The sequence below is a fragment of the Ovis aries genome, chromosome 18, assembly GCF_016772045.2.
Source record: "Ovis aries strain OAR_USU_Benz2616 breed Rambouillet chromosome 18, ARS-UI_Ramb_v3.0, whole genome shotgun sequence".
Lineage (NCBI taxonomy): Eukaryota > Metazoa > Chordata > Mammalia > Artiodactyla > Bovidae > Ovis > Ovis aries.
Window position 1 is genome coordinate 29,914,508 of NC_056071.1, and position 27,592 is coordinate 29,942,099.

The 27,592-nt window shown below is 58.0% G+C and overlaps 1 protein-coding gene across 7 annotated transcripts in view; it reads left to right on the forward strand.

Moving 5' to 3' along the window:
* The window catches only part of PSTPIP1 (proline-serine-threonine phosphatase interacting protein 1), a 44,557-nt gene extending 21,456 nt beyond the window's left edge, over positions 1–23,101 (forward strand). The window contains exons 1-15 of one of the 7 annotated variants that reach the window (XM_060401723.1): positions 728–3,083; positions 3,174–3,274; positions 3,607–3,681; positions 12,097–12,131; positions 12,357–12,463; positions 14,166–14,228; positions 14,839–14,937; positions 15,793–15,838; positions 16,756–16,835; positions 17,382–17,480; positions 18,515–18,611; positions 19,143–19,233; positions 21,464–21,519; positions 21,739–21,872; positions 22,797–23,101. In XM_060401723.1, the coding sequence (XP_060257706.1) occupies positions 3,240–3,274; positions 3,607–3,681; positions 12,097–12,131; positions 12,357–12,463; positions 14,166–14,228; positions 14,839–14,937; positions 15,793–15,838; positions 16,756–16,835; positions 17,382–17,480; positions 18,515–18,611; positions 19,143–19,233; positions 21,464–21,519; positions 21,739–21,872; positions 22,797–22,928 (1,149 nt within the window). In that variant the 5' untranslated portion in view covers positions 728–3,083; positions 3,174–3,239 and the 3' untranslated portion in view covers positions 22,929–23,101. Of the gene's footprint in view, positions 1–727; positions 3,084–3,173; positions 3,275–3,606; positions 3,682–12,096; positions 12,132–12,356; positions 12,464–14,165; positions 14,229–14,838; positions 14,938–15,792; positions 15,839–16,755; positions 16,836–17,381; positions 17,481–18,514; positions 18,612–19,142; positions 19,234–21,463; positions 21,520–21,738; positions 21,873–22,796 lie in introns of those variants that run through there. The other 6 variants (XM_027957161.3, XM_027957160.2, XM_042235195.1 and 3 more) reach the window with 6 other exon arrangements.
* Positions 23,102–27,592: the final 4,491 nt, after the last annotated feature.

Consider the following 27,592-nt stretch of genomic DNA (forward strand, 5'->3'; position numbering starts at 1 on the left):
GGGACACAAGGAGGCGGGAGGCCCTGCCTTCTCGTAGCTTCCATGCTGTGGAAATGTCCATCTGAGCCTGTAAACAAGGGGTTGGAAGGGAACCCAGGATACATACAGGCTGTGGCTAGTTAGGTACTAGGAGGAAAGGGCAGGGTGGGCCCCTGGAGGGTGGTGAGCCTGCAGGACTGATCGATTAACTGATTGAATGATTAGCTAGTTCGTTTCCTCCGGAGAAGGCAGTGGCACCCCACTCCAGTACTCTTGCCTGGAAAATCCTATGGACGGAGGAGACTGGTAGGCTACGGTCCATGGGGTCGCTAAGAGTGGCATGACTGAGCAGCTTCACTTTCACTTTTCACTTTTATGTATCGGAGAAGGAAATGGCAACCCACTCCAGTGTTCTTGCCTGGAGAATCCCGGGGATAGGGGAGCCTGGTGGGCTGCCGTCTATGGGGTCGCACAGTCGGACACGACTGAAGTGACTTAGCAGCAGCAGCAGCAGCAGCAGTTCATTTCCTCAGCAGCTTCCTGAGCCCCACTCTGCCCCGCTCTGAGCCCTGGGTCGAAGCCCCGGGGGCAGGTGAGGTGGGGTGGTGGAGGGGGTGCAGGCCAGCCAGGAAGAGCCCCCAGGGAGTCCGGCACTTCCTTGGAGCAACCTACTCACTGGTGACGGTGGCTCACCCGGCCGAAGCCCCACCTGCTCTGAGTCAGGGCTGGGCCGGATTCTAGAGCCTGCAGAACTTCGGTGACTTGAGCTCCAAGGACCCCGCCTGCAAGTTCCCTCTGCCTGCCACCTCCTCTAGAATGGCCAATGTAGGTTTGGTTTTGCTTCTCTTTCCACTCGGGGGGTCTCTGTATGACAGTGGGGTTCCTCTGGGGAATGAGGGCTGGGAGGAAAGAGCAGAGAGTCTGCTGTGGGGCTGGGGTCGGTCAGCCCTCCCCTCCCCGAGAGGCATGGCGGGGTAACAACAGGGCCTGCAAGTCCAAGTCCTCGTCCCGCTCTGCCTATGGGGTCTCAGGCGCATCTTCCCCTTCTCTAGGCCTCAGTTTTCCTAAGGACTGGACAAGACGCTTCCTAGTTCTGGTGGTCTGTAGTGTCCAGCTCAGAGTGACCCCTCAGAGGGAGAGGGCAGGGGCAGGGAAGGAGCAGAAAGGACCCATCTTCCTCCCTGGCTGCCACTGGCTTTTGTCCTGGGGGTCCGGAGGGGCAGGGGTGGGGAGGCTGGGGCAGGAAGCTGTGGTCTGCTGCCTGGTTAGTAGCAAGTGGCCCACGAAAGCTACAGAAATGGAGCCTGGGGCAGCCACACCAGCCTAGACGCTGGCAGAGAGGCCTGTGGGGGTTCGGGGATGGCCACTCTGCCTGGGGCCCTGAGCAGCCAGCCAAGACCCAGGCCCATCGCTCGTCAGCCTGTGGGCAGCTGAGCCTGGTCTCGGGAACTTCTAGGGCTGCTTATGGAGAAGGCATGCACTTGGGATCCTAACCATCTTGTGGGCCAGCAGATTTTACCATTCTGAGTTGACTGAAGGTGGGCTGGGCCCGGCATGGGGCCAGCTGGTACACTTTGTGGTCTCTCTGCCTTTCTCTACTGTGTCTGATTTTCCTTGCTGCTGCTGCTGCTAAGTCACTTCAGTCGTGTCCAACTCTGTGCGACCCCATAGACGGCAGCCCACCAGGCTCCCCCGTCCCTGGGATTCTCCAGGCAAGAACACTGGAGTGGGTTGCCATTTCCTTCTCCAATGCATGAAAGTGAAAAGTGAAAGTGAAGTCTCTCAATCGTGTCCGACTCTTAGCGACCCCATGGACCCTAGCCTACCAGGCTCCTCTGCCCATGGGATTTTCCAGGCAAGAGAACTGGAGTGGGGTGCCATTGCCTTCTCCACTGATTTTCCTTAGACCTTGAAAAACAACACCTTCTCTTCCCAGTGCGTGCTAAGTTGCTTCAGTCATGTCTTTGCAACCCCATAGACTCTAGCCTGCCAGGCTCTTCTGTCCCTGGGATCCTCCAGGCAAGAATACTGGAGTCGGTTGCCATTTCTTCCTCCAGGGGATCTTCCCAACCCAGGGACTGAACCCATGTCTCTTATGTCTCCTGCACTGGTAGGCGGGTTCTTTACCACTAGTGCCACCTGGGAAGCCCAGAGCCGGGCTCAAATACCACTTCCTGCAGGAAGCTCTCCTTGATTTAGACTTCTCCCCTCCTCTCCCCACATACCCACAACACAGCATTTGAGGGGAGGCATGGGGCAGCAACGGCCAGCTCTTTACTCAAGTGTGTGCGGCCTTGGGAAAGGCCTGCTGATTCACTGAGCTCTGGGCTGTGGAGTGTGCATCAGGGAAGTGGGGGCTCCCTTCCCCCCTCTCTGCGGCTCATGATGGGGGATGGTCTGTGGAAATGGAAAAGAAAACAGGTAGGTGCTGCCTCTCCGGGCTGGCCCCAGTTGCCTGGCTGAGCACCCTGGGGGTTGGGGTCCTTCCTCAAGAATGGATGCGGGGAAAAATGGATGGGAGCCAGGCTGAGAGACACAGGAGCCCTGCTCTCAGCACTGTGAGAGCCGGATCCTGACCCTTGACGTTCACCCCACCCAGTGGGTGCAGGAGGATCCCCCTGAGCCCACAGGGTGAGCCCGACATGGCGTCCAGCACACAGAGGATTGTCAGGGAACAGCAATTGCTATTCTTTGCAGAGGCTGTAGAAGGTAGGACTGAAGGGTGTGGGCCCGAGCCAGACAGCCTGGGTTCAATGCCAGGCCTGCCTCCTTCAGGCTGCATCACCCGGGGTACACCTCACCCATCTGTGCCTCAGTTTTCCCACTTGGGCACCTGAGATAAGAGGGTTCATGAGAAGGCGACGGGGGTGAACAGTGCCAGGCACCCCCTAAGGCTGTCATCACGGGGCCTTGTGGTGGGGGCCCTTCCCCAGGCCATCTTAGGTTAGAGCGTCCTGACTGTGAGCTCTGATCCCCGCAGGGCTCATCTCTACCTGATGCCTCCACAGACGGCGGGGACCCTATGTGTGCCTGTGTGAAGCCATGTGCTGGACCCCAAGAGCTCATCCTTAGATAGGGGAGATGGAGGCTGATGGTGAAGCCAGGTCCTGGCGGTGGTCAGCGGGGTCCTCGCCAGACTGCACACAGGGTTCCCCACCGGTGGCCCTCACGTGCCCCTCTGTCCTGTGTCCCAGTGCAGGGACTTCACCGCCCACACGGGCTACGAGGTGTTGCTGCAGCGGCTGCTGGACGGCAGGAAGATGTGCAAGGACGTGGAGGAGCTGCTGAGACAGAGGTGAGCGCTGAGAGGGGAGGGAGGTGGCTGAGCCCCCAGGCCAGCCTGGCCGCTGGCAGGCCACCCCTGCTCTAAGCAGTCAGGAGTGCGATTCCCCTGTTTTTCCCGGCCTGGGCCTTCCCCCAAGTGGGCAAATATATCTAATGTCCCATCAGATGTGCTTGAACTCAGCCACGTTTATTTAGAAGGGCCGGAGGCCTAACCGTCTCAAGGAGGCATCTGCAGGGCCAGAGCCTACATGGGCAGACCCTGCCACCTGGCTGAGCCCATCTGAGGGTGAGCTTTGGGCAGCAGCTGTGGACAAGACCAGTGCCCGGGGGTTGTCGTTGCAGGGCCCAGGCGGAGGAGCGGTACGGAAAGGAACTGGTGCAGATCGCCCGCAAGGCAGGCGGCCAGACAGAGATCAAGTAAGGGGCCCTGCCTGCCTCCCCAGGCACTTTCTGGGCCTTTCGACAGGGTTCAGGGCTTCCCCGGGGTGGGCTGAGTGGGGAGGGCCCGCGAGAGTCTGAGTGGCTCCTGGGGCAGGGTAGCTGGTGGGCAGCTTTCTTGGGTGCTGGGCACTCTGGGCAAGGTCAGGTTCTTTGTGGAGGTGAAAAGCCTGCAGTCTGAGCTCCCAGGAGACTCCCTGGGCAAGGGGCACAGCCCACACTCCCTGGGGGTCTCCATCCAGTCTTGAGAGCCCTGGCGAGGGGTGACAGGACCCCACTGGCTGCCGCGCCCCTGCAGCATTGGCTCAGCTCGAGCTTCCAGGAGGGACATGTGGCCCAGAGGTGGGGTGCCAGCTCCTTACCCGTTGGCCGTGTGACCTTGAAGGGGGCGTTGGTCACTGACACTCGGGGTTTCCGTTTCCTCCTCAGTGAGGGGCTGACAGTGCAGCCTTCCTCAGAGGGTGAGGTGCATCCGGGACTGCCCAGGCCTGGCTGGGAGGGCAGCTGCTGCTGGGAAGCCCCCAGGCCAGCACCTCTGCGTGCAGACTGTGAGAGGGACGCAGGTGCAGAGAGAGTTTCAATTTGAGGGCAGCTAAGGAGAACGTTCTAGCAGTGGTGAGGAAGGGTGGACTCTCCCTGCTGGGTGAGGTCTGAGTCAGGCCGAGGGGCAGATAGGACTCCAAGTCCTGGAAAGGTGACTGAGTCCTCCTCCTCCTCCCCAGGAGCCCAGAGACCCGACCCAGCTTGCGGTTGCCATAGCAACCCCTGCCCGCACCCCTGCCCCCATTCCCCTCGGGGGTCTGGCTCTGCTCAAGGAAAGTGGCCCCAGAGCCTGTCAGCTGCAAAGCCTGGAACCCGGTCCCCTCATTTGAGATGAATAAACAACACTCTCCAGGTCTCCTAAAGACACAGGCGACCCTGCTTCCAACCGGGAACCTGGAGCCAGAGAAGACTCGGGGAGGGCTAGAGGAAGGCTGAAGAATGGTATGAGCCAGGAGACATGGATGCTCAATGCCCAGGGTCCTGCCTGGGACCAGAAAGCATGAACGCAGCTCCAGCAGTAAGAATGTAGGAGCTCTAGTCCCGCTTGGTCTTTATAAGCTGTGTGACTGGGGGCAGGTCACTTAACCTCTCTGAGTTTGGTTCTCATCTGTCCACTCCAGTGGGCTATTAAATGGCAGGACTGAGGCTGGGTACAGAGGAGGGCATTCCTTACCAGGACGCAGTAAGGAAAATGAACGGGGACCTTCTTGGTATTCCCAGGCAGGGGTGGAATCAAGGGAGCATGATCCAGGAGTCCCCACCTGCCTCCTGACCTCCCAGGGCTGCTGGAAAAGGAGAACTTTCCCAGCAAAAGACAAGCCCTCCTGGGGGATATGGAGGGGGTGCTCCAGGCAGGGCCACAGTGGGAGGTCAGGCTGGAAGCAGAAAGTGTGAGGCACACTCAGGGGGCTGTGAGTCACAGGGGACTTAAAACAGGGAAGGAGAAGCCACCAGTGGAGAGAATAAAGTGGAAATGGAGCCGGGTGGGCAGCGGGAAGGGTGGAGAGGAGCACCGTATCTGGCCCTATCTTTAGAACCATGAAGCGGCCAGGGCGAGGCTCTGGGCGGCCCCGACTCCTTGTGTGGTTGTAGGAGGCCAGGCGGGACAAGGTCTGCCCCACCCTATATGCTGTGTGACCCTGGAGTGGTCACTCCCCACCGCTGAGTCCTGGGTCCTCAGCTGTGAAAAGTCACACTCCTGAGTTCCTCTGGGCAGCCACAATGTCAAGCAGAGAGCCCTAAGCCACAGTGATACTTGAGAAGCATCGAGGGTCATTACGATCTCATGGGCCCCTCCATGAGTCAGACAGATTGGGGTCACCTGGCTTAGTTTAGCGCTGAGGAGACTGCCTGGCCTGGCTAGACCATTTCCTCTGAGGCCCAGCCCTTCTCTGGCCCAGAGAGCTGGAGGGTAGGGTCCCTGGAGGGAGAGCCTCCCTCTGAGGTGGGAGCACCAGGGTGGAGCCCCAGGCCAGGGCGGGGAGCTCAGAGTCAGGATCCACCTTGCTGCCTACCACTTAGGAGCTGGAGCGTGGGCTGGCATGGCCAGGCCCCAGGGATCAGCCTCCCCAGCAGCAGGAGAGCCAGGAAAAAAAACCCACAGGGGCCTCATTGCCCCGCCGCCCAGGCTCCAGAGCAGGCTGGGAGCAGTGCGTGTGAGAAGCAGCCCCACCCCGAGTTCCCCAGGGAGCTAGAGTGGCCAGAGGAGTAGGGCAGAGCAGAGGGCACCTCCTGGGAGAGGACCGTGGGCAAAGGCTGCAGGCTGGAAAGCTCAGGGCACATTTAGAGCCAGAGAAGCAGCAGGCAGGGGTTGGACTCTCCCCACCCACCTGCTGCTTCCCTTCAGGCCCGGCCCCCTTGCAGCTCCCAGCTCAGCTGATGGTGCCCCGTGGGTGCTTAGTCAGTGTTGCTCTGTGAGGTGTGTCCTATAAGGCTGGTGAGACCAAAGTCATTGCTTTCTTTAACTATGGGCCAAGCATCCATCATCCATCTAAGTGTGTGCCATGCCCCAAGCTGTGGTGGGGGTATGGGGACTCAAAGGGTTTAAAATAAAGGCCCCCCCGTCCTGAATCTGGGGTCTAGCCCACTGGGGGTGACCTCACTCTCGTCCCCAGTCTTTTGCATCAGAACCTTCCTCCAGGGCCTTCTCATGCCCCACCTCCTCCAGGAAGCTCTCCCAGACACTCTGGCCTTGCCTGCCTGTCAGCTTTTTGGCTTAGACCACGTCGCCCTGTTCTATACCAACCTGGAGGGGCTCTCTGTGTGTAGGGTGAGTGGCAACCATGACAACATGGGTTGCTTCCTTGTTGCCATGGAGACTTGTGAGCTTGTGTTGAGGTTGGCACCTGGCAAAGCTGGCTTGGCTATTCCACGTGGGGGCTGGAAGCTCATCCTCCAGGGCCCATCCATCACTCGGGGATGGGGGGAGCCCTGTGCCTCCTCATGGCCAAGCCCCCTGTCTCCCATGGGATGCTCATTCTCAGCCCCTGAGAGGACGAGTGGAAGGGGCTGAGGGTGCATAGACTGAACGGGGTGGAGGAGGAGGGCCAAAGCCAAGGGCTTCCGTGACCCCAGAAATAGCCCAGCGAGAGCTGAGAGCGGGGAGCCGTCCAGACTCCCCCACCCCTGCTGCCTGAAGACAGAGCATTTCGGCGTCATCCCCTGACCTCAGACTGGCCAGAAGGCTTGAGACTCAGCCACATACACTGAGACGAGGTTATTCTGGCCTTTAGGTGACTTTTAGCGCTCATCTCATTCACACATGAACTCAGCAAGCATCTGCTGGGCAGTGGCAATGAGGGCTGGTCCCCAGCTCAGGGAATCCCCACAAGCTCTTTAAGTGCATTTTAAGGAAGCACTAGGTAGGTGCAGGCGGCTTATCAGTATTGCCTGAACCACACATCCAACCCTGCAGAAAGTTCCCCTTGACTCTCCTTCCAACCTTGGGGCCTTTGCTCTGGCTGATGCCCTCATATCTCCCCTGTGAATTCTGCCTGAAATACCGCCTCCCCCAGAAAGCTGTCATCTCCCTCTCTTGCTCATCCTGCCCCGGGTAGGGCACTGAGTGCCACACAAGTGCAGAAGCTGCACAGGGTAGGGGTTCAGAAAGGGGAATCGAGGCAGGGCTGGGGTCAGTTTCCTGTGCGTCCCTTTGTGTTGGGTTGGCCCAAAATTTCTTTTGGATTTTTACATGTTATGAAATTCCCAACTGAATTTTTTGGCCAATCCAACAGTACCTGCGAGCAAGGACAGCCCCCACTTGAATCCTTAAACACTCATGTCCCTGCTTCACCCCCAGATGTCAAGCCTAAGACACTGCTTTCCTGTCAGAAAGGTTTGTTTTTTTCATCATCTCTCTTCCTCTGAACTCAGAGAATGAAGGTGTCACTGAAGATACTGCAGTGAGAGAGGGGGCCCTGTTCTTACCAGGGCTGCTCTTCCTCTAAGGAGGCCAGCTCACTCGGGCCTAGCCTCCAGCAGGGGAGTGGGGCAGTGAGAGGAGCCCTCTCCTGGGAGCGGGGAGGCAGGAGCCTCGTGGCTGGCAGGGGGCAGGAGTGAGGATGGCAAAGCAGGGGCAGTGAGATTGTGTGGGCCACACGGTAGTACAGGAGACACTTTCGCTGGGAATGCAAACTGTCTGAAGCAGAATTCTGGGCTGAGTGTCCTGAGAGCCAGGTTGAAAAGGGTGATGGGATGAGTTACATAGGAGGACACGGGGCTGACAACAGAGGCAGAGGCCTGCTCGGGGCTTCCGTCCTTGAACGTGGTGGAGACCCAGCAGAGCCGTTGTTGCTGTTCAGCCACTCAGTCTGTTCGGCTCTTTGTGAGCCCGTGGACTGCAGCATGCCAGGCCTCCCTGTCCTTCACCATCTTGCGGAGTTTGTTCAAACTCATGTCCACTGCATCAGTGATGCCATCCAGCTATCTCATCCTCTGTCGTCCCCTTCTCCTCCTGCCCTCAATCTTTCCCAGCTTTAGGGCCTTTTCTAATGAGCTGCCTCTCTGCATCAGGTGGCCAAAGTGTTGGAGCTTCGGCATCAGTCCTTCCAATGAATATTCAGGGTTGATTTCCTTGCAGTCCAATGGACTCTCAAGAGTCTTCTTCAGCACCACAGTTCGAAAGTCTCTGGGAAATCTTGGTGATGATTTCCCTGAGTGGTCTGGAGTTGAGAAAGGCCTTGGGGTTTATTGAGTATTGAGTTTAATGCATTGGGCTATGATCCTGGGGACAATGAGGAGGAGAGCCAAGCATTACTCCTGTTCAGCAGGCTCTTATTTCAGTGCAGTGATAGACAATGTATCAACCTAAGATGACAATAGGAACAAGTGCTCAGAAGAGACAGAAGGGAGAGCCAGGCAAAGATGCTGCACACAGGGGATCAGCATGTGCAGAGGCCCTGGTGCAGGGGGAACATGGTATATAAGAGGAACTGGTGAGTGGCCAAATGACTGTGGGCAAAGAACCAGAATAAGAGACGAGAAGTGAAGCAGGAGGGATGGAGGTGACAGGGCAGGGCCTAGGGTGGTGGCAGTGAGAGGTGGATGGGTAGACTGGGGAGGTGCATAAAAGAAGGTGATGGAGGGAGGGGTGTGCATAACCTGGTAGGTGGTGGTGCCTTTGCTGAGAAGGGAGCTCTGGAGGAGGAGCAGGTTTGTAGGGTGAAGAGCCCGGTTTCGGACACTCTGAGGTGTCTGTGGGATGTGAGGTCCAAAGGGAGGTGAGGACCAGTAGGCTGCAGGCCCTGGCCTCTGGGAGGGGTCTGGGCAGGATGTAGTCATGTTGTGGGTGAGGGACAGGGTGTATAGAGTTGGCCGTGCTGGGCCTAGAGCGGCTCTAACTGTAAATGGGTCGATTGAGGCAGAAGATGCATGTGTGAGAAGGAAGTGTAACCGCTGGCAAAGTGTCGGTTCTGGCAGAGTCCTGACCTCTCCACCCCCTACCAAGGCAAGTGGGGTGACCATGCCACCACCCCACCTTCCTCTGGTGAGAAGCAGAAAGCGTCACCACTTGCCAGCTGTGTAGCCACTGTCAGTTTCTTCACCTCTCTGACCTTTGTTTTTCTCATCTGTGAAATGGGGCTAATGATGGTGCCCTCCCTGCCTGGCAGAGTTGCCAGCGTTAAGTAATGAGGCCAGCATTGGAATGCACATCAGCAGCACCTGGAAGCTTGTTGAAACAGTGCGCTGGGCCCTGCCTCTGAGCTTCGGCTCCCGGAGGACAGCAGTGGAGCGGGAGAAGCTGTGCTTCTGAGGACTGCCAGGTGCTGCTGCTGCTGCTGCTGCTGGTCAGTTTCCTGAGTCCCCGTGGGAGGAGGGAGCCCCTTATGAAGCCTGCCTTGCAAGGACGGTGAGGAGGTTCTGGCGGGTGGAGTCGGTGGAGTCTTCAGCACACGTGGTGCTTGCTAGTGGTAAAGAACTTGCCTGTTGACGCAGGAGACAAAACAGAACGCGGGTTTGATCCAGGAAGTGAGTCGTCATTTGATCCAGGAAGACCCCCTGGAGGAGGGCATGGCAATCCAGTCCAGGATTCTTGCTTGGAGAATCCCGTGGACAGAGGAGACTGGCGGGCTACAGTCCATAGCGTTGGAAAGAGTCATACACGACTGAAGCGACATAGCACGCGCGCTCACAGGCACGCAGGCGGGGGTGGGCAGAGCTGTATCGCTGGGTGTCATGTGGTCATATGGCCACCAGGGGGCAGGCACGCTGCTCTGCACAGGGATGCAGCCAGTGACAGGACGCCTCACCTGGCAAGGTTTGGCGTGTGTGTGTGTGTGTGTGTGTGTGTGTGTGTGCGCGCGTGTGCGTGTCGCTCAGCCATGTCTGACTCTTTGTGAACCCATGGACCTGTCAGGCTCTTCTGTCCATGGAATTCTCCAGGCAAGAATACTGGAGTGAGTTGCCATTCCCTTCTCCAGGGTATCTTCCTGACCCAGGGATCGAGCCCAGGTCTCCTGAATTGCAGGCAGATTCTTTACCCTCTGAGCCACCATCAGCCTCACTGGCTCTGGCTCCTCGGGTGGCCTGGTGAGCAAGGAGCGGTAGCGTATTTTTGCCTCCTTGGGTAAGGGGCCATGGTCAGGGGCAGAGAATTTTACCCTTGAGAGCAGACAAACCTTGCTTCAGAGCCAGTCTGCAGCCCCCGCACACCGTCTCTGCGCACTTGGAGACTCGGCGCCCATCAGCCCACAGGGATGTAGGGGGTGATAGGAGGGGAGCCCACTCTATGGGAGCTGCTTCAGGGGGAGGCCTCCAACCCGAAGGCGAATTCAGTGGGCATTTCTGATAAGACGGGGGGTGCATGTGGTAAGCTCTTAGGTGGGGCATTTGGGAGGTACAGCTCAGATCAGGTTCAGGGGCCTGGGGGACCCCCAGGACTGGTCAGGGTGTGCAGATGTGGGCTCAGAGGAGGGTGGCATAATGACAGCAACCCTTGCAAAGCATCTACTTTGCACCAGGTCTTAAGAGACCTTTATACGTATTAATTCGTTTAATCCTCACAACCATTTTGCTTGTGATATCATTATCCCCATTTTACAGATGGGAAAATTGAGACATAGAGAGGCTAGGTCATTTGTCTAAGATCATACAGAGACTGTGTGGCGCAGCTTGGAATGAACCCAGGCATCTGGCTCCAGGGTCTGCTTCTAATGTACATGGGAGTCAAGGGCAGGAAGCTCTAGCCAGGTTCCTCACCTCGGATTCCGAGCCACCTCCCTCCTCTGCCAGGAGGGGGAGCTCGCCCCTCAGAGAGGCCTCTGCGGGAGAGCAGGTGGGTTGGGAGAGGCACTTTCCCATCAGTCCTGTTCTGACCAAGGTGCGCCTCACCCATCAGCAGCAGACAGGAGTGGGTCCTGAGTGAGCTCCCACATCTTAGCTCAGACCTCACCTCTGTTCATCTCTCTGAGTGACAGCCTCCTTGGCAGGACTGCCAGATAAAATATAGACTGTCCCATTAAGCTTCAGATAACAAATATTTTAAAAATGTAAGTATGTTCTAAATTTTACATGGGGCATGTTTATATTCAAAGCTCTTATTGTCTATCTGAAATTTGAACTTAACTGGGTGTCCTGTGTGTTTATTTACGCCACCTGGCAACCCTACCCTCGGGCATCTCCTTCCACGCTTCCCATGCTTAGCCCGCTCCTTCCCTTTGCTTCCTCCTTGGTGTCCTCCTGGAGAGGGCAGCTCCCGCATGTCTGCTTCAGACTGATGCCTCCTACTGTGTTTTCTCAAGCACCCCCAGCTCAGTGCTCCCCAGAGTAACTCCCCATCTTCTCTCCTGGGCCCTCTCAGAGGTGTCACCACCATCCACTCAGCCACCAAGCCAGGGACCAGGGAGCCCCTCAGCTTCTCGCTGTACTCAACTGTACACACTGTTCTTCCTGCCTGAAGGCCCCCACATCTCTCCCTTTCAGCACCTCTGCCCTGCTTGTCACCCTCTTCCCCTATAGCCTCCCTTCATCTCCTTCCAAGACGTCCTCAGGCCCCCTGCCAAGTCTGAACCCCCAACCCTCTCCCGCTTCAGTTCATCTGGAGGAGGGGCTCCAGGGAGAGAGGGAGGGCCTGAAGATGTGCAGGGGCCAAGAGCATTGGTGGGGGGAGGGGGGGCGGTATTGGGCATTGATTGCTTTGTAATTTCCAAAGAGAGCGCTTTGCATTCCAGAAATCCCAGCTTCAGTTCTGAGTCAGTGGTCATGGGCTGAGTGAAGGTCCCTTGGGTCTAGGTCAGCGTGTATGAGTGACCCAGGGCCCTTCCACCAAAATAAAAGTCCTTGGGCCCAGCCAGGACTCCAGGTCCCCCTGGAGTCCCTGGTCTTTCTACTGACCCTGGTCTTTCTGTTTTGCAGCTCCCTGAGGGCCTCCTTTGACTCTCTGAAGCAGCGTAAGTCCCGCCTGTTCCCTACCCTGGGCTGCAGGGGGACAGGACCTTCTGGGAACAGCAGATCCCCACCGATGGAGACAAGTGGATTCTGGTTGGGAACTGAGGCTGGTGGCAGAGACGAGCTGTGGGGTTGGGGCTGGGCTGGTCCAGGCAGGGGCGAGTGTGTCACTGGTTGGGGCCCATCAAGTCTGATGCCAGGGACCAGTGTCCTTACTCTGCCCCCAGAAATGGAGAATGTGGGCAGCTCCCACATCCAGCTGGCCCTGGCCCTGCGCGAGGAGCTGCGGAGCCTGGAGGAGTTCCGTGAGAGGCAGAAGGAGCAGAGGAAGAAGGTGAGGCGGGTGCTGGGGATGGGCCCGGTGGGAGACTGCAGCGGTCACTGTGGTGGTAGTGGAGGCTGGGTCCTCATGATGGAGGGCAGGGCAGCACCCCAGGCTCGGGGGTGGTGGTGATCTGGAGGAGAGAAGAGTGTGGACAGAGGCCGGGTGCTGGGACCAGGGCCTGGCTCTCCAGCCTGAAGGCCCCTCTGGGGATCTTCCCACTGAGGTGTCTCATGCCAAGAGTGAAGGGCATGGGCCTTTTCGATCACCCCGTTACAGCAGGCTATGGAGGGTACTCGACAACTTGGGAGTATCCAAAGAAGGCAACCTAAGTTAGGGAGCCACCAGAAACTCTGCTTATTTGGGAGAAAGGAAGACCTGGGGGCTCAGTCACTGCAGCCACTCTGCAGGGCTGCCTGAGGCCAAGGTGGACAGAGCTTGTGGGGAATAGGAGGTGTTGAGCTTGCCCTAGCATCCCAGGGTATTTTTCACAGGGGTCGGCTGTCCCTCAATGCATGGGAAGGAAGTGAGGTCCCCATTGTGGGGGGTATATAAACAGACTGAAGGCGACTTGTCAGAGAAGCTGCAGAGCTTGGATGAGAGGTGGGGTTGGTACCCTCTGTGTCCCAGCGCCCCCTCCCAAGCCTGAGACTCTCTGATTGGCTGAGTATGTGGCCCTCTGGGAAGGCAGGTGTGGACATAGGATCAGCCTTTCAGGGCCTCAGTGATGAGGGTGGAACTTGGACAGGTGGGAGAGGTCAGCACGCAGAAACACTTCTTGCTTGGAGAGGGAGCATCTTTGTACACTGTCCAAAGAATTGAAAATGGAAACTTCCACACAACTGACCTGTGAAGGGAATAAAAAAACAACAGTTCATGGCTGGGGCCAGCCTGGGGCTGGGTGTCCTGGCCAAGCCACTTGCCCTCTCTGTGCCTCAGTCTCCCTCTTGCAGGATGGGACGCTTATGTCCACCTCCCAAGCTTCAGGGACCCAACCGAGAACCAGGCCCTCTCTGTCTGCACAGGCAGGGTGCCGGCTCCAATGAGTGGCTCTGACCGCAGACATTTCACGTGGCTATACTCCCTGTCTGCCCAACTGGGGCCTGAGGCTTTCGGGATTCTAAATTTGGGTTCCTGAGCAGACAGTGGGCCCTCAAAGCCCACCGCACAAGTCAGCCCAGCCTTGAGATGCTGGAGCAGGTGACCTCTCTGAGCTGGGACTTGCCTGCAGAGCATCTCTGAGGCCCCAGGATGGCTATTTCAAGCTTTCCTGTGGCCAGTGAGGCTGTGATGTCTGCAAAAGCTATTTTGGACAGAATGACACCTTCTACAGTGTGGCTGGGGTTCCCACGAGTGTGATTGCTATGCGTGGTTACAGAGGCTTGTGAGTGAAGGGCAGTGTGTGTGCATTTGCATGTGTGTGTGTAGGCTGGGTATTCTCTGGCTAGAGACCAAGTCCTGGCTGGGCCGGGGGGTGGGGTGGTCTGCAGGGAGAGGATACCTGGGGTGCATCCTTGCCCCGGGCTCCTCTAGCCTTCTGTTGGGAGCAGCAGTTGTGAGAGAGCAGGCTGATGGAGGGGGAGGGCAGCTTGTCACTGCCCCATCAGAGCCAGGAGGGGAGCCTGGGCCTCCTCCCAGGGACACCCCATCCTCTTGGCCTAGGGGAGCCTCCTGAGGCTACAGCCCCACGCTCAGAGCCTCATGTCCCCTGCAGTACGAGGCTGTCATGGACCGTGTCCAGAAGAGCAAGCTGTCGCTCCACAAGAAGGCCATGGAGGTGAGCCTGGAGGGGCGGCTGTGTTTGGGGTGTGGATCCTAGGAGCCTTGGGATAGGGCTGGGCTCAGGCTTCCATCCAGCAACAGGCACAGCAGCCTGTCAGGTTCCTGGGGCGCACTGGCTGCCAGGGTGCCATGCAGATCAGCCCGGGGGCTCTGCCCCCTACCCTTGTTGGGGGTGGTGCTTCTGACTGATGGGTAAGCAACCAGTCTCAGACAGTGGTCCACAGGGTCACACACGCTGGCAGCTGGGGATTCCGCAGGTGAAGGGAGAAGGGACTCCTGAGCTGTCTGAAAGGACCGCGTGCACAGGGTCTGGCATCGTGATGAAACACAGCATTTCCCGAGCCCTGCAGGTGGTCTGACGTGACCACACCTCTGAAGAGGCGGGGGCATGGACCAGGCTACACTGTCCCCAGTGGAGAGGGGGGCCTGGGAACAAGACTCCCTTCTTCATCTCCATTCCAGACCCCGAGATCTCTGTCCCTGGTGTGGAGGCCCCCTTTCCATCTACAGCCCGACGGGGAGAAGGGAGGTTGGGCTCAGGAGCCTCACCTTGGGGCCCCCAAGTCACGCCCCTCCACACCGCCCCCTCCCTCCCCCCTGCCCAGTCCAAGAAGACGTATGAGCAGAAGTGCCGGGATGCAGATGACGCTGAACAGGCCTTTGAGCGCATTAGCACCAACGGTCAACAGAAGCAGGTGGAGAAGGTGCGTGCAGTCACCGAGGCTGGGCAATCTCATGGGGCTGGGGGCAGGGTGGGAAGGGGTGCCGCAGACTTCCCCAGGCAAGGTTTCCTAGAATCTCAAGGTCTAGATAGTCAGTTTGATCCCCTTTGCTGTCTCCAGGCTGCACCCAACGACCCATTCCTCAGAGCAGGCCCACTGCAGCCCAGGCTCAGAGCCCACAGGGCAGACACTAACCCTCACCCAACCCTTCGGAGAAGGGCTCAGTAGGCCCATGTCCCAGAGAGGAAACAGGCCCAGAGATGGTGAGTGACTTGTCCAAGGTCTCAGAGCCAGGCAGGAACAGAGAAAGGACCTCAAACCCAGGCTGTCCAGAACCCAAGCTCTTGACTACTCCGGCCTCTTGGCCAGGGTGGGAATATCAAAGCCCCCAGGACCCACGAACACATTTGGCCCATTGCACAGACAGGAAAGCTGAGGCCCAGAGAGGGCAGGGGCCTGCGGGTGAGTTGGTGGCAGCAAGTCAGGGACAGAGCCCAAGCCCCAACCAGCAGGTCCAGCAGTGGCTGTAGAGCCCCAGGTCTGCATTGCTTGCTCTAGGTCTTCAGGTCTAGTTTTCACGTGTGTCTGCATGACCGGGTTTCTGTTTTATTCCTATTTTATTAGAAAGAGCCTGTGGTCCTTTGTGGGGTGAGGCTGGAGTGGTTCCGGAGGGCCCCTCAGGGCTAGCGTCTGCTCTCCCTGCCCCATGAGAGGTGGCCGGGAGGTGCCCCATGTGACGGAGGCCCTTCAGGGAGGCCCAGGGAGGCCAGGGGCCCGAGGTCTGGGCTGGGAGGCGCGGGGCCGGGCCTCAGTGCCGCTTTCCCTCTGTCTTCTCAGAGCCAAAACAAAGCCAAGCAGTGCAAGGACTCAGCCCTGGAGGCAGGTACGCGGCTGGCCCGCCTCCTCAGCTTAGGGGGTGGGCAGCCCGGACATCTTTCCCCCGGCAGCACACTGCCTCCACCCTGGGACACAGTCCCACGCTCCTCACTCTTGCTTCCTTATGCAAGTAAAATGAAAAATTCATTTTCTCGCATTTGCCAACACTGTTCTTGGTGCTTTGTATGTTTTTACTAATGCTCACAACAATCCTATGAGGTATTCACTGTTACTATCCCTCTCTTAACAGGTAAGGAAACTGTGGCACAGAGAGGTTATTTAACTTGCCCAGGGTCACACAGCCAATAAGTCATGGTAACTGTATTTGAATGCAAGCCGTCTGGCTCCAGGGCTGAGGACCTTCACAGCCACTGATCAAGGGAGACAGGCCCACTCGTTGCACGTACACCTCTCTCTCTCTCTCATATACACTGGGACACATCACAGCCTTCTCTGGGCATATGTCTCCTCTATCCTCCTCCCGATGCCAGAAGATCCCAACAGCCCTCATCTCTGCTGACACAGCTCTGCCTTCTGCCACACCGCCTGTCCCAACACCCAGGCAGAGGCTCCCTTGGCTGGCGGTCACAGAGCTCACGGTCCAAGCCCGCTGGCTTCCTAGCCCACCAGCTCCCAAAGCTCCCCTTCATCCTTCTCCAGGGCCACCCCCTCTGAGCCTCAGCTTCTCATCTGGAAGGTGGGATGGTGAGAGGCCCAGACTCTGACCTTAGGCTCTGCCCCAGCCCGAGGCAGCTGGAACACAGTGAGCGCTGAGCACCTCTCCAGGAGCGGTACCAGGGTGAGGGGCCCTGACAAGCGCTCATCTGTGGCTCCAGCAGCCAGAGCAGGTCCCTCCAGGGAGGAGGAGGGCACTGAGGGAGCACAGGGGTGGGCTAGCTTCCCTGAGGACCCGTGTGCTTCCAGAGCGGGTGTACAGGCAGAACATCGAGCAGCTGGAGAGGGTGCGGAATGAGTGGGAGCAGGAGCACCGGGCCACCTGTGAGGTGAGTGACCCCTTGGTGCGGAGCTGATGCCCGTCCCTGCTCCGGCCGCTTCGTGGGGGAAGAGGGGACCGCAGTGGGGAAAGCCAGCCTTCCTTCCCTCATTCACTCATCCGCTCACTCCAAGGCCCTCCCCAGGGAGCTCCCTGCCTGCCTTTGTGCTTGGAGTCCCTTTCTGCAGGCAGGCAGGCAGGCATCCTTCGCTCCTTTTGGCTGAAGCCGCAACTGAGGCTTGAACAGAACCCATAGCTTCCCTGGGCTCTGATGATGAGCAGGGCCTGGGAGACAGGATTCAGGGTCCAGTGCTTCTCTTAAGACACACCCCAGGGGGGTGGTAGGGTCTGGGGAAGGGCAGGGGGCAGAGTCCCACAGGCAGTTCAACTTCCCAGAAGCCTCAAGGGCTGGCACAGAGGTGGGCGTGGGGACCCCCAGCCTTTAGGCTTCCTTTAGGCTTGGCTTCGGCAGGCCGGTTCTGGCTGGTCAACTCCAGCGGCGCTGTGGGTGGGGCCCGGCTTGGCCAAGCCCTACTGTGACCCCATCTCTCCTCAGGCCTTCCAGTTGCAGGAGTTTGACCGGCTGACCATCCTCCGCAACTCCCTGTGGGTGCACTGCAACCAGCTCTCCATGCAGTGCGTCAAGGACGATGAGGTGGGGGCTGAGGGCAGGGGGTAGAGGGGAGGGGTGAGGGGAGGGCAGCCTCCGGGCCACAGTGAGGCCGGTCCACCTGAGCCTGTGAGCAGACCTAGTCCTCTGTGGCCTGAGCCCTGGCCTCAGGGTCTCCGAGCCCAGCACCGAGCCTCTACCCCAGGCCCCAACGACAGGGAGCTCAGGACTGTGCAGGCCACGGCCTCTTGGCCTGGAAGACGTGCGTTGTGGTTACCCTGGCGTCTGCCCTCTCTGCTCGCCCCAGCCCTGAGGCCTCAGCTCTCCTATCAGAGCCCCAGAGCTCTATTCCCTCTGCTGGGAAAGGGAGGGGAGGGGAGGTGGACCCAGGCCCTCAGAGGTTTACAGAGGCTGGGGGACCCTGGGGTTGCCCTGCTCCAGGCCTGGTGCTTGCAGGAGCCGAGGTCCAGTCCCTCTTCTGTCCCCAGACATCTCTAGGGTGTCCTGGCTCCCCCGCCTTACTGAGCTCTACGTGCCAGGTGGGCCCTGCTCAGCAGAAAGGGGTGGCCACCTCCCTGCCAGGGGCCTCGATCTCTGCTGATGCAGCCCTCGCTTGCTCGTTTTCTGCCCTGACCCACCACTGTTACTTGCCTAATCCCTTCTGCCCACGGGTGTGGAGTTTTGGGCGCTTTCCCCCCCAAATGACTTGAGCCCACCTGGTGGCCTCATTGTAGCAGAGGAGGGAGTATGAGTTCTGAACCCTCTCATGCTAGACCCAAAGCCCAGCGCACTGACTTCATTTCCTGCTGTGGGATCTTGGGCAAGTCACTCTCCAGAGCTTTCTCATCTATAAAGGAGGAAGTCCTGTCTCCCATAGAGGATGGAGAAGGAATGTGCACACACTAGGTGCTCAGGAAACAGGAGAAGCTGCCAGCCAGGGCTCTAGCCCTTCAGGCAGGCCTGCAGCAGTTACACCTCAAGGCCCCCGGTCAGGGTTCAGACCCAAAGAGGGGGGCAGGCTTGATACTGTGGGCCAGGTGAAGCCTGGCCCCTCAGCTTCTGCTTCCCCCCACCCCCAGCTCTACGAAGAGGTGCGGGTGACGCTGGAAGGCTGCAGTGTGGACGCCGACATTGACGGCTTCATCCAGGCCAAGAGCACAGGCACCGAGCCCCCAGGTGAGGCTTGCCTGTGGGCAACACGGCTGCTGGGTCCAGGTCCTCCTTCCCTGGAAGGCCTGGCCTGGGTTCTCTGAGCCTCAACTGCCAGGACAGAAGCAGGGTGGCTCACAGCTCCCTTCTGGGTGCCAGGCCCAGGGGAAGGTCAGGGACAGAGCAGGCCCCTGGCTGGGTCCTTAATGTGCTGCCTCCTCGAGAGAGAGGACAGGCAGGGCCTAGGACACTGTAACACTCGAGGGGGGACAGAGGTAGGGAGAGGCAGGAGCCGCCTCAGAGCCCCCACTCCACTCCACGGTTTGGCACCGCTAAATCTTGAGTCTAGAACGTTCGGTCTCAGTGGTACCCACAGTGGGGTCTCTCAGGGAAGTGAAAGGGGGCCCCCTCCTCAAGCACCAGGGCAGGCCAGGGCCAGGATGGGAAGGTGGGCCCTGGTCTGGGTCTCCGGAGGGGGAGAGGATGGGGTGTCAGAGGGCACAGGTACCCCCTGCCCTGCCCTCGTCAGCCTGGGCCTCTCACACTTGTCACCTGCAGCGCCGGTGCCTTACCAGAACTACTACGATCGGGAGGTGGCCCCGTTGTCCAGCAGCCCTGGCGTCCAGCCATCCTGTGGCATGATAAAGAGGTGAGCGCCTGCTGGACACCAGCCGGCTGGGACACACAGAGCGGGGCCAGAGGAGGTGAGCTGCCAGGAAGGGGCCAGCCCCTCCTCCTGCAACTGGCTCTTCCCCACGTATTTATTGGGCACCTATTGTGTGCCTGGTGCAATGTCTAGGTGGGGGGCACTCTTGGGGGACAAGACAGACTCAATCTAGCCTCAGGACACCCTCAGCCCAAGGGGAGCCAGGCACGAAACAGTCGTACCCCACTTATTCACTAGCAACTGTGCTGGGAGACTCCAGGAGGGCTCACCCCTCGAGCTCTGCTGCTGGCCTGGTCGGAGCCTTGGACTGTCAGGCCCCTCAGCCGCTGCACAGGATCAGGGCAGAGGAGCGGGCCCTGCAGCCAGCGCTCTTGGAGAATTCTCCAGCTTTCTCCAAGCCCCCTTCCCTGGCCTGGCTGTGGTAGGTGCCAGGGTCCTGGCGTCAGGCCCCAGTGTGTCACTTGCACAACTCACACGCCTCCTCTAGGCCCAGGGCCTGTGAGTGTTGTGGGCAGACTCAGACCTAGGACCCTCCTGGTTCAGGTCTGTGATGACAGCCCACTGGGAGCATCATAGCCTACTCAGGGTGCACCCACCCTCCCACTCCCCCAGCCAGTTCCCCAAGTGCCCCATCTGTGGGCATCTAAAGGAGCATCGTGGCCTTCACATGGCACCTGTGCCCCATCCCCAGGCCTCCATGACCTCCTCTCTCCCTCCAACCTAGTGCAGAGGAGGCCCTGCCTTTGAAAGGTGGGTGTGGGTGGGGGTGGAGGCAACGGAGCTTCTGGCCCTCCGAGGATGGCTTATTTCTGAGGCTCGTGGGCCCCACGGCATGCTCCTCCAGGAACCATGAGACAGCAAGGACCCTAGGAGGTGGGCATTCCCACCCTCACTATCACACCAAAACCACAGGAGACTCGGACCTCCCTGCACCCCCAGTGAGGGCCAGATGCCTGCACAGGTGGTCACTTAGACAACAGGTCTGAAGAGCTCACTTGGGGGCAGGGCCGAGAAAGGACAGAGAGGAGAGGGGCCTGATGAGGACGAGAGAAAAGAGGGAAAGCAGTCCTGCAGGGGAGGCCTGGCTGCTGGAGAGGACAGGCAGGGACCCTTGTGTGGGGCAGCTGAAGCCAGGCAGGGCTGGGGAGGGGCAGGGGAAGTGAGTGGAGGGAAGAATGGAGTCGAGAGCGTAGATGACCCTGGGAAGGCAGGCAGTGGGGCGCGGCGCCTCCAGCCCCAGCCTGCTGGGCTAACCCTCCCTGGCAGGGCAAGTCTGCATCAGACCTTCCCACGCCTGCCAAGTCTACACTCGCCTATCCATGTGCTCTGTCCTGGACCCTCAGCTCCGCAGACGCTGCCCAGGAAAGGTCTCTGGGTCCCACCTCGCACTACAGGGCAGCTTCCTACAGGCCCTGCCCCTGCCTGAGCCCTCAAGACCCCTCGGTGTCTGGCCTCGTCCCTCTTTCAGTCTTGTCTCCTATACACCCCAAACTGGTCCACTCCACTCCCTCTGCCTGTACGACCTGCACCTCTGCACTCCTCTCCCAGTCACTGGCCATGCCTGGCACCCGGTCTCTGTTTGGTGAAGCTGAGTCTTTGCAGACTTAGCTTGAACCTACCAGGCCAGGAAGGTAGGTTCTACTCATGTAAGCTCTCAGCAGCTCTGCTTCAGGGCACCCACACGGGCCTCCGTACCAGGTGCCCCAGTGTCTGCCTCTTGCTTCTTGCACATTTTTTTTTCTTGTATTCAACATACTTGCATAAGTCTAGCTCAGTCCAGGTCTGAACCAAGCACAGAGGAAGGGGGTGAATCAGCCCAACACTTCCTCCTGGACGACCGCTTTGTGTGGTCGGGGAGTAGTAGGGCTGGCCAGGCTGGTGAAGGTCCCGCAGGGTGTGAGTGGGCTGAGCTCTAGGGGCAGCTCCTTTGCCTGTGGGGAGGCTGGCCAGATGGGGCCCAGGCCCTGGAGCACAGAAGTCTCAGAGCCGCCAGTTTGGCCCTGCAGGGAACAGGTACCGAGAAGACATCTACAGGGTAAGGGACTGGGAGGGTGCTGCCGGGGAAGAGCCACTGGGACCACCCTTTGGAGAGCCCTCATGCCCAGGGGCACCTCATAAGTCACATCTGTGCCCGGAAGCTAGGGCCGACCTTGCGGGCTCCCTGCCTCATCCACTCCCCCCACTCCGACTCACCTGTCCTTCCTGCCCCCAGGTTTTCTGGGCTGCTGCACGGAAGTCCCAAGACCACACCGTCACCGGCTTCTGCGGGTAATTGGGGGTGACAACTGTCACCCTGGCTGGGGGGAGGAAGAGGAGAGGATGCCTACTTGGCACAGATGGGCCTTCCAACAGCTGGGAGGTTAGGGGATGGGAAGAAGCTGAGCAAGTCTGGGGATGCTGTGAGTCTGGGGATGCTGTGAGTCAGGGGGCCTCTGGGGACTACTGATTTTTGCAAGGAGTGGGCACCAGGCCTCACTTTGTACTCAGCCTCCACAGAGACCCTGACTCCTACCCCTGACCGGAATGAGGGTGTCTACGCTGCCATCGCCGTGCAGGAGGCGCCAGGGCCCCCCACCGTGCCAGGCCAGGACTATAGGGCACTCTATGACTACACAGCACAGGTGAGGCCCCCTGCCCTCCCCTCCTTGCGTGGACACCAGCATGCCCAAGGGTGTGCTCACATGTGGGCACATGCACTCTGAGGGTGCTGGGGTGGGTGCCCTTAGAATAGCACCTGACATTCAGGAAGGGCCTGGTGCACACCTGCTGAATGAAAGCTCATGAACGGCACCAGGCCCTGGGTCATGTGGCGTCCAGGCAGGTGTGGGCACTGCTTGGGCTATGCATGTGTGCAGCCAGCTGGTGGAGCTGGAGCTACCCGAGGAAGTGGTCTGAGGGGCAGGCTCTGCATCCGTGGGTAAAGGCCTTGTTCCCCATGACCATGGGTGCCCAGAGCAAGTCATGGTCGGAACTAGGTCCTCAGCTGTGCATGGTTGATTTTCTGAAGCCCACAAGGGGAGGACGAGTCAAGGAGCCACAGGGCAGCTGTGCCCAGACCCCCAGAGACTCTAATTTGTCCCTGCTTTGAGGCGAGGGGTACAGAGCTGGACCCCAGATCCACTGGGACTGAGGCATCTCCTTGGGGCTTGGCTGGCTACACTGACTCCCAAAGCCTGTGCCCTGGGGAGGGGGCACAGCCCAGGAGAATGATGTGCTTGCAAGACAAGGGCTGGCTGTCCTGGGGAATAGCAAACACCCCTGCTCCTGACTTGCTAGCTTGCTGTGTCTCAGGCAGGGAGCGGGAGAAGGGAGCAGCTTGGAGGAAAAGCCAGGGAAGAAGCCCCAGGTTGTGACAAACCGAGGGGACAAAAGGCTGGTCTCTCAGGGCTGCCCTAGCCCGAGTGGCCTTCTCTTGCAGCCCCAGGAGGCCGCCATGTCTCAGCTGACAGCCCAGTTGCGAGACACTTACTGCCTGGGGGGTAGCCTGACCAGAGGCCCTCCCAGCAGGCCCCTTCAGCCGGATGGGTTTTCCTTCTCTTGCCCAGAACTCCGATGAGCTGAATCTCTCTGCGGGGGACATCCTGGAGGTCATCCTGGAAGGGGAGGACGGCTGGTGGACGGTACAACGGAATGGTCAGCGTGGCTTTGTCCCTGGCTCCTACCTGGAGAAGATTTAAGGAAGAGACAGAAGCCCCTCCCTGGACCTGTCCTGCCCGTGGGGCCAGCCGTGCCCCCACTACCCCCTGGCCTTGTGGGGGGCCTCAGACAGAGCCTGCCCTCAGGGAAGGTGCCAGCTGCTCCCCAGCAGTCTTTCCCACAGGGAATAAAGGAGCACTCTTTTTCCTCCTGGCATCTGTGTCCAAGTGCTCCACTGGGAGGAGGTAAAGGAGGGAGGAGTCCAGGAAAGCAGAGCTTCCCACCTGCAGTGTCATCACTGAGGCTCCAGCAGGGTCTGTGCCGGGTCTGCTCAGGATTGGGAGGTACCCTAGTGCGGGGTCCCTGCCAGGGAGACACACTCTTAGCTGCCAAGGCAAGAAGGCCACAGGGGTCAGGGAGGATGGGGGAGGGGTCAGGGAGAAGCCCACGAGAGCCAGGATGGGGGAGAGCAGGCCTCCAAGGGGCAGAGGGACTAGGGCAGGGCAGCAGCAGACAGGACATGAGGCAGGGAAGAGCACTGGGTCAGGGCAGTGTGTCAGCAGAGGGAGGAGGGAACACCTGGAACATTCTGGGGATGAGCAAGCTTAGCTCCAGGCAAGAAACAGGTGACAGTCTGCCAAGGCAGAGGGGCCGTGGTGCAGAGTCTGGTAAGGGGGGTCTGCAGGCCCGCTGGGTCACACTGTCTCCTGACCCAGCTGCATGCCTGCCACTCCTTCTCAAACATAGCAGATCCCACTAGGCAGGGGCCCCAGGTCTACACAGGCCCACCCTGCGCACAGAGGTGGCCAAGCTCCTCTTCTGTGCTTGATGCTCTCAGGCCATTCTCTTTTTGGCCCCAGAAACATAACTTCTACCGCTGCCCCAGGCCTGCCAAAGCCCTCCTCCAGCCACACCACACCTAAGGCCCTGGGAGCGAATGTGGAGGAAAGCCAGTGAGAACTGGCAGCCAGAAGCGTTGCCCAGGTCAGCCAGATACGAGACCTGTCAGAAGTAATTCAATCAAGCAAGGTATCTTAATGACTTCTGTGTGAATGACACTGTATTTGAAAATGGGGGGGGGGGCTAAGATAAAGGGGTGTTGTCAAAGAGCTCGCTCACCCCAGAAGCTGCAGAGAGATACTATCAGCCCTCTGATACAAGGCAGACAGTAAGTAGGGCAAGAGTGGGACCAGGAGGCCATGTGCAGGCTGGCCAACACAAAGATGATGGTGGCTTGTCTGGGAAGTGGCAACTGAATTGGAGAGCAATTCTGGAAGGATGAGGGAAATACATCAACAACACTTGGAAACTTATAGGATGTGAGGCAGGAATGGGAAGAGTGGAAAGAAAGATGAAGACTCCCCTCCTCAGGTGCAGTAGAAGGTGGAGGCGTGGTGGCAGCAGGGACACAGTCTGAGCAAAGGCCCAGGAGAGGCAGGACAGCCCAGCAGACTGGCCACTGGCATCAGGCCATGCAGGAGCAGCCGAGAGGAAAGAAAAAAAGAGAAAGCCCTAGGTTTCAGTGCTTGACTTATTCCTTGAAAATACCTTGTCATCTTGATTGAGCATTCCATTCAACTGCAAAGATCTTTTTTAAAAACCACTGGCCTAGATATTTATCATTAGCCCTGACAGGTGCCGCAGTGTCTACAGTGCTGGAGGGTGATGGGTAACGAGTGTCGGATAACAGGGCCCGCCCTCCAGTCATTTTGGCAGCCACGGAACAGAACTGAGAGCAACTCTTGGGTCACAATTTATAGCAGGGAGAAAGAAACCCACAAATGAATTGAGGTCAGATTCATTGCCTCTGCAGCATTCTCCGTTCTCTGTGCACCAGGTCACAACCTCAGCTGGACAGCCTTCCCAGCAGAGGAGATGGTGACCGATAAAGAGGGAGCTGGCGTGTGGGTAATGGAGTGTATAAATAACTGCACCCCTCTTCTTGACAGAGGGCTACTCACAGGAAAAATGGAGCAGAACAGATAGGAAAAGCATGGCCCCTGAAGTCAGAGCATCAGGGTCTGAAATCGAGACTCATGCTTCCTTGTGTGGTCTTAGGCAAGGTGCAATCTCTCTGGATCTCAGTACCATTATCGCCAAGATGGGTGCAATGAGCTCCTGTATAAATTGCTATTCTTGGAAATTTCAAAATTAGACATTAAAAGTGCTAATGAAAAGCATGAGATGATCATTTTTAATAAAAAGGATCACCACCTCCAAACCTTGGCTGTAATCAATAGGAACTTTGGGCTTGGCATAGCATCCTCATCTTAGTATGCCCTCGGGGGAGCTGCAGTTGTCAGTAATTCCTTCCTGAAAGTGACAAGGAGTAAAGGAGAAGTAGGAGTTCAGGAGAAGCAATGGGCTACTTGGCCGGATTGGACACAAGCACCACTGGGGTCTAACGCTTAATTCCAACCACCCTCCCACAGCTATTCCCAGGCTGGGCAACCTCAGCACAGGGCTATCTGTTAGGCTCCGTCTGGCTGAACCACGATCTCTGTCTATTTTCCCTTCTGGCACGTGAAGCAGCAGCCCAAGCCTTGCACAAGGTCACCGCCAGCAAGTGGGCACCCCATCCTCAGCACCAAGCCCACAGGGATTTCAAACTGTGCTCAATGAAGCCCTATCAGGGGCCAAAGGGAGGGGAAGGCGAGCCCCACACAATTTCAAACTCCACTGGTAGAGCCTACCTATGGGACCAGCGGTGCTTCTCAGCCTTGGCTGCTCAGTAGAATCACCTAACAAGTTTTTTTTTTGAATGTTGATGCTCTGGTCCCATCTCAGTCAAACTGAATCCAATTCTCTGCCAGCTCAGCTTGAGCATAAATATTTCAAACATTCTCCTGGTGATTCTAATATGCAGCTAGGGTTGAGAACTTTTCTAATGGGTACTTCAGCTGCAAAAAGAAAGTTCAAAAACCAACTTCTTATAGCATCATAGTGACTGATTTTAGATACTGAGCATCCACTCTGACTACTATGGTGTTGAGGATACAAAGATAAACAGGTCTCTTTTCTTGACATTGTAACTTTCATATCCATTTTGCTTTCAGTGGATAAAGTCAAGAGACATGACCAGTATATGAGTCAACATAGTCAACACAACTAGCCATACACTCAACACTGTCCAAAAAGGTATTCAGGAGGTAAACTTGGGATGTTTCTGTAAGGGCCTGCACAATACCCTCAGGAAATCTCAGGGACACTGCAATGAAGAGCCACACGGGACATAAAATTATTTTCAAGAAATGCAAGCATATAAGATCAAGTACTCAAAGAGCAGGGACTCCTACCCACCAATAACAACCAATTAGGAAATGTATCAGGCACATAATTCTGTTACCACAACAGCGATACACACTGAGTTTCACAGAAAAGTTTCCCAAGTAAACTTAACTGTTTATTAAGATTCATAAGAAAAACAAAAAACCCAAACCAACCAATCCAACTGGGCAGAGGATACAAACTGGAAATTCAGGAGACACAAATGGCTGAACAGCTTTGACAATATCCTGGGCCTAGCTAAGAGTCATTGATGTACATCTTTTCCTCTCCTGGATGGGAAGAAAAGATACAGGCCGGCCCAGAGTGTCCAAAACAGATCAGTGTGGCAGAGTAGGAGGGTGGGGAACTCATCTCTCCCAACAAGCGCATCAAAGCTACATCACAGGTGGAACAATGCTCACTGAAAACCAGCTGGAGACAGGGAAAAGACTCCTGCACAACCACAGCTGTAAGGAAGTCACAGAGAATCAGGTAGGAAGAGAGGAGCGGTGATCAGGCCGGGACTCGTGCCCTGGGAGGGGACTCACAAGAGCCGAGAGAGAGATCCTGCGGAGTGAGTGGTTCCAGCCCCATACTAGGTACCCCAGGAAGATGAGATCCCCTGGCTGGTTGGAGGGCTGATGGTACAAACAGAAGGGCTGTGGGAAGCCTGGACCCCACTCACGCGGAGCAAGCACAGGCTTGCTTATCCCTGAAGCAGGGCACAGAAGGCAGACTGAAACCACAAAGGTCTCTGACTAGTTTCCTCCCACCGCCCTGGTATGCACCCTAGCCTGAGCTGAACAACAGCTTTGACCTCACTTGTTCCACAAAGCAGCTCCACACCCAGGCGGGGGCTGTCCTGGCCAAGAGGAAAGCTCGGCCAAGAGGCACAGAGGTAGCCCAGATCCAGAGCAGTGTCTAAGCAGGGAGGGGAGAGCCATGACGCGCTGACACAGGTGGTCCCTCAGAACCTGTCTGCTGACTGTGACCAGACTCCACAGCCCAGGCCCAACCCACGCCGAGCCTGCACACGGGTCCTGCTTGCTCTGTGTTGATGCTACACACCAGGGTGAGCATGGTAGCAGCTGAGTGGAGAGACAGAGGTGGCTCAGACCTGGAGCAGTGTCTAAGCAGGGGAGGGGCAGCCATTACTACTGCTCACACAAGCAGCACATCAGAAGTTCTCTAGATCTCTGATTGGCCTGCTCCAAGCACCACCACAAATCTCCCTTGCCCCAGCACTGCTCCTCTCTGGGGTGAGGGTGCCAGCGATGGGGGCAGAGAGCACACACTTAAGAGGAACAGAGCTAGCACGGACCTAACCCCTCAGAACTTCTGCCCCAGCAACCCGAGACCCAGTCCTGGCCCCACTGAAAATAAGGAAAGTCACCTCTCACATCTGGACTCCACTCCTAGGGAACAAGCACAGATGTGC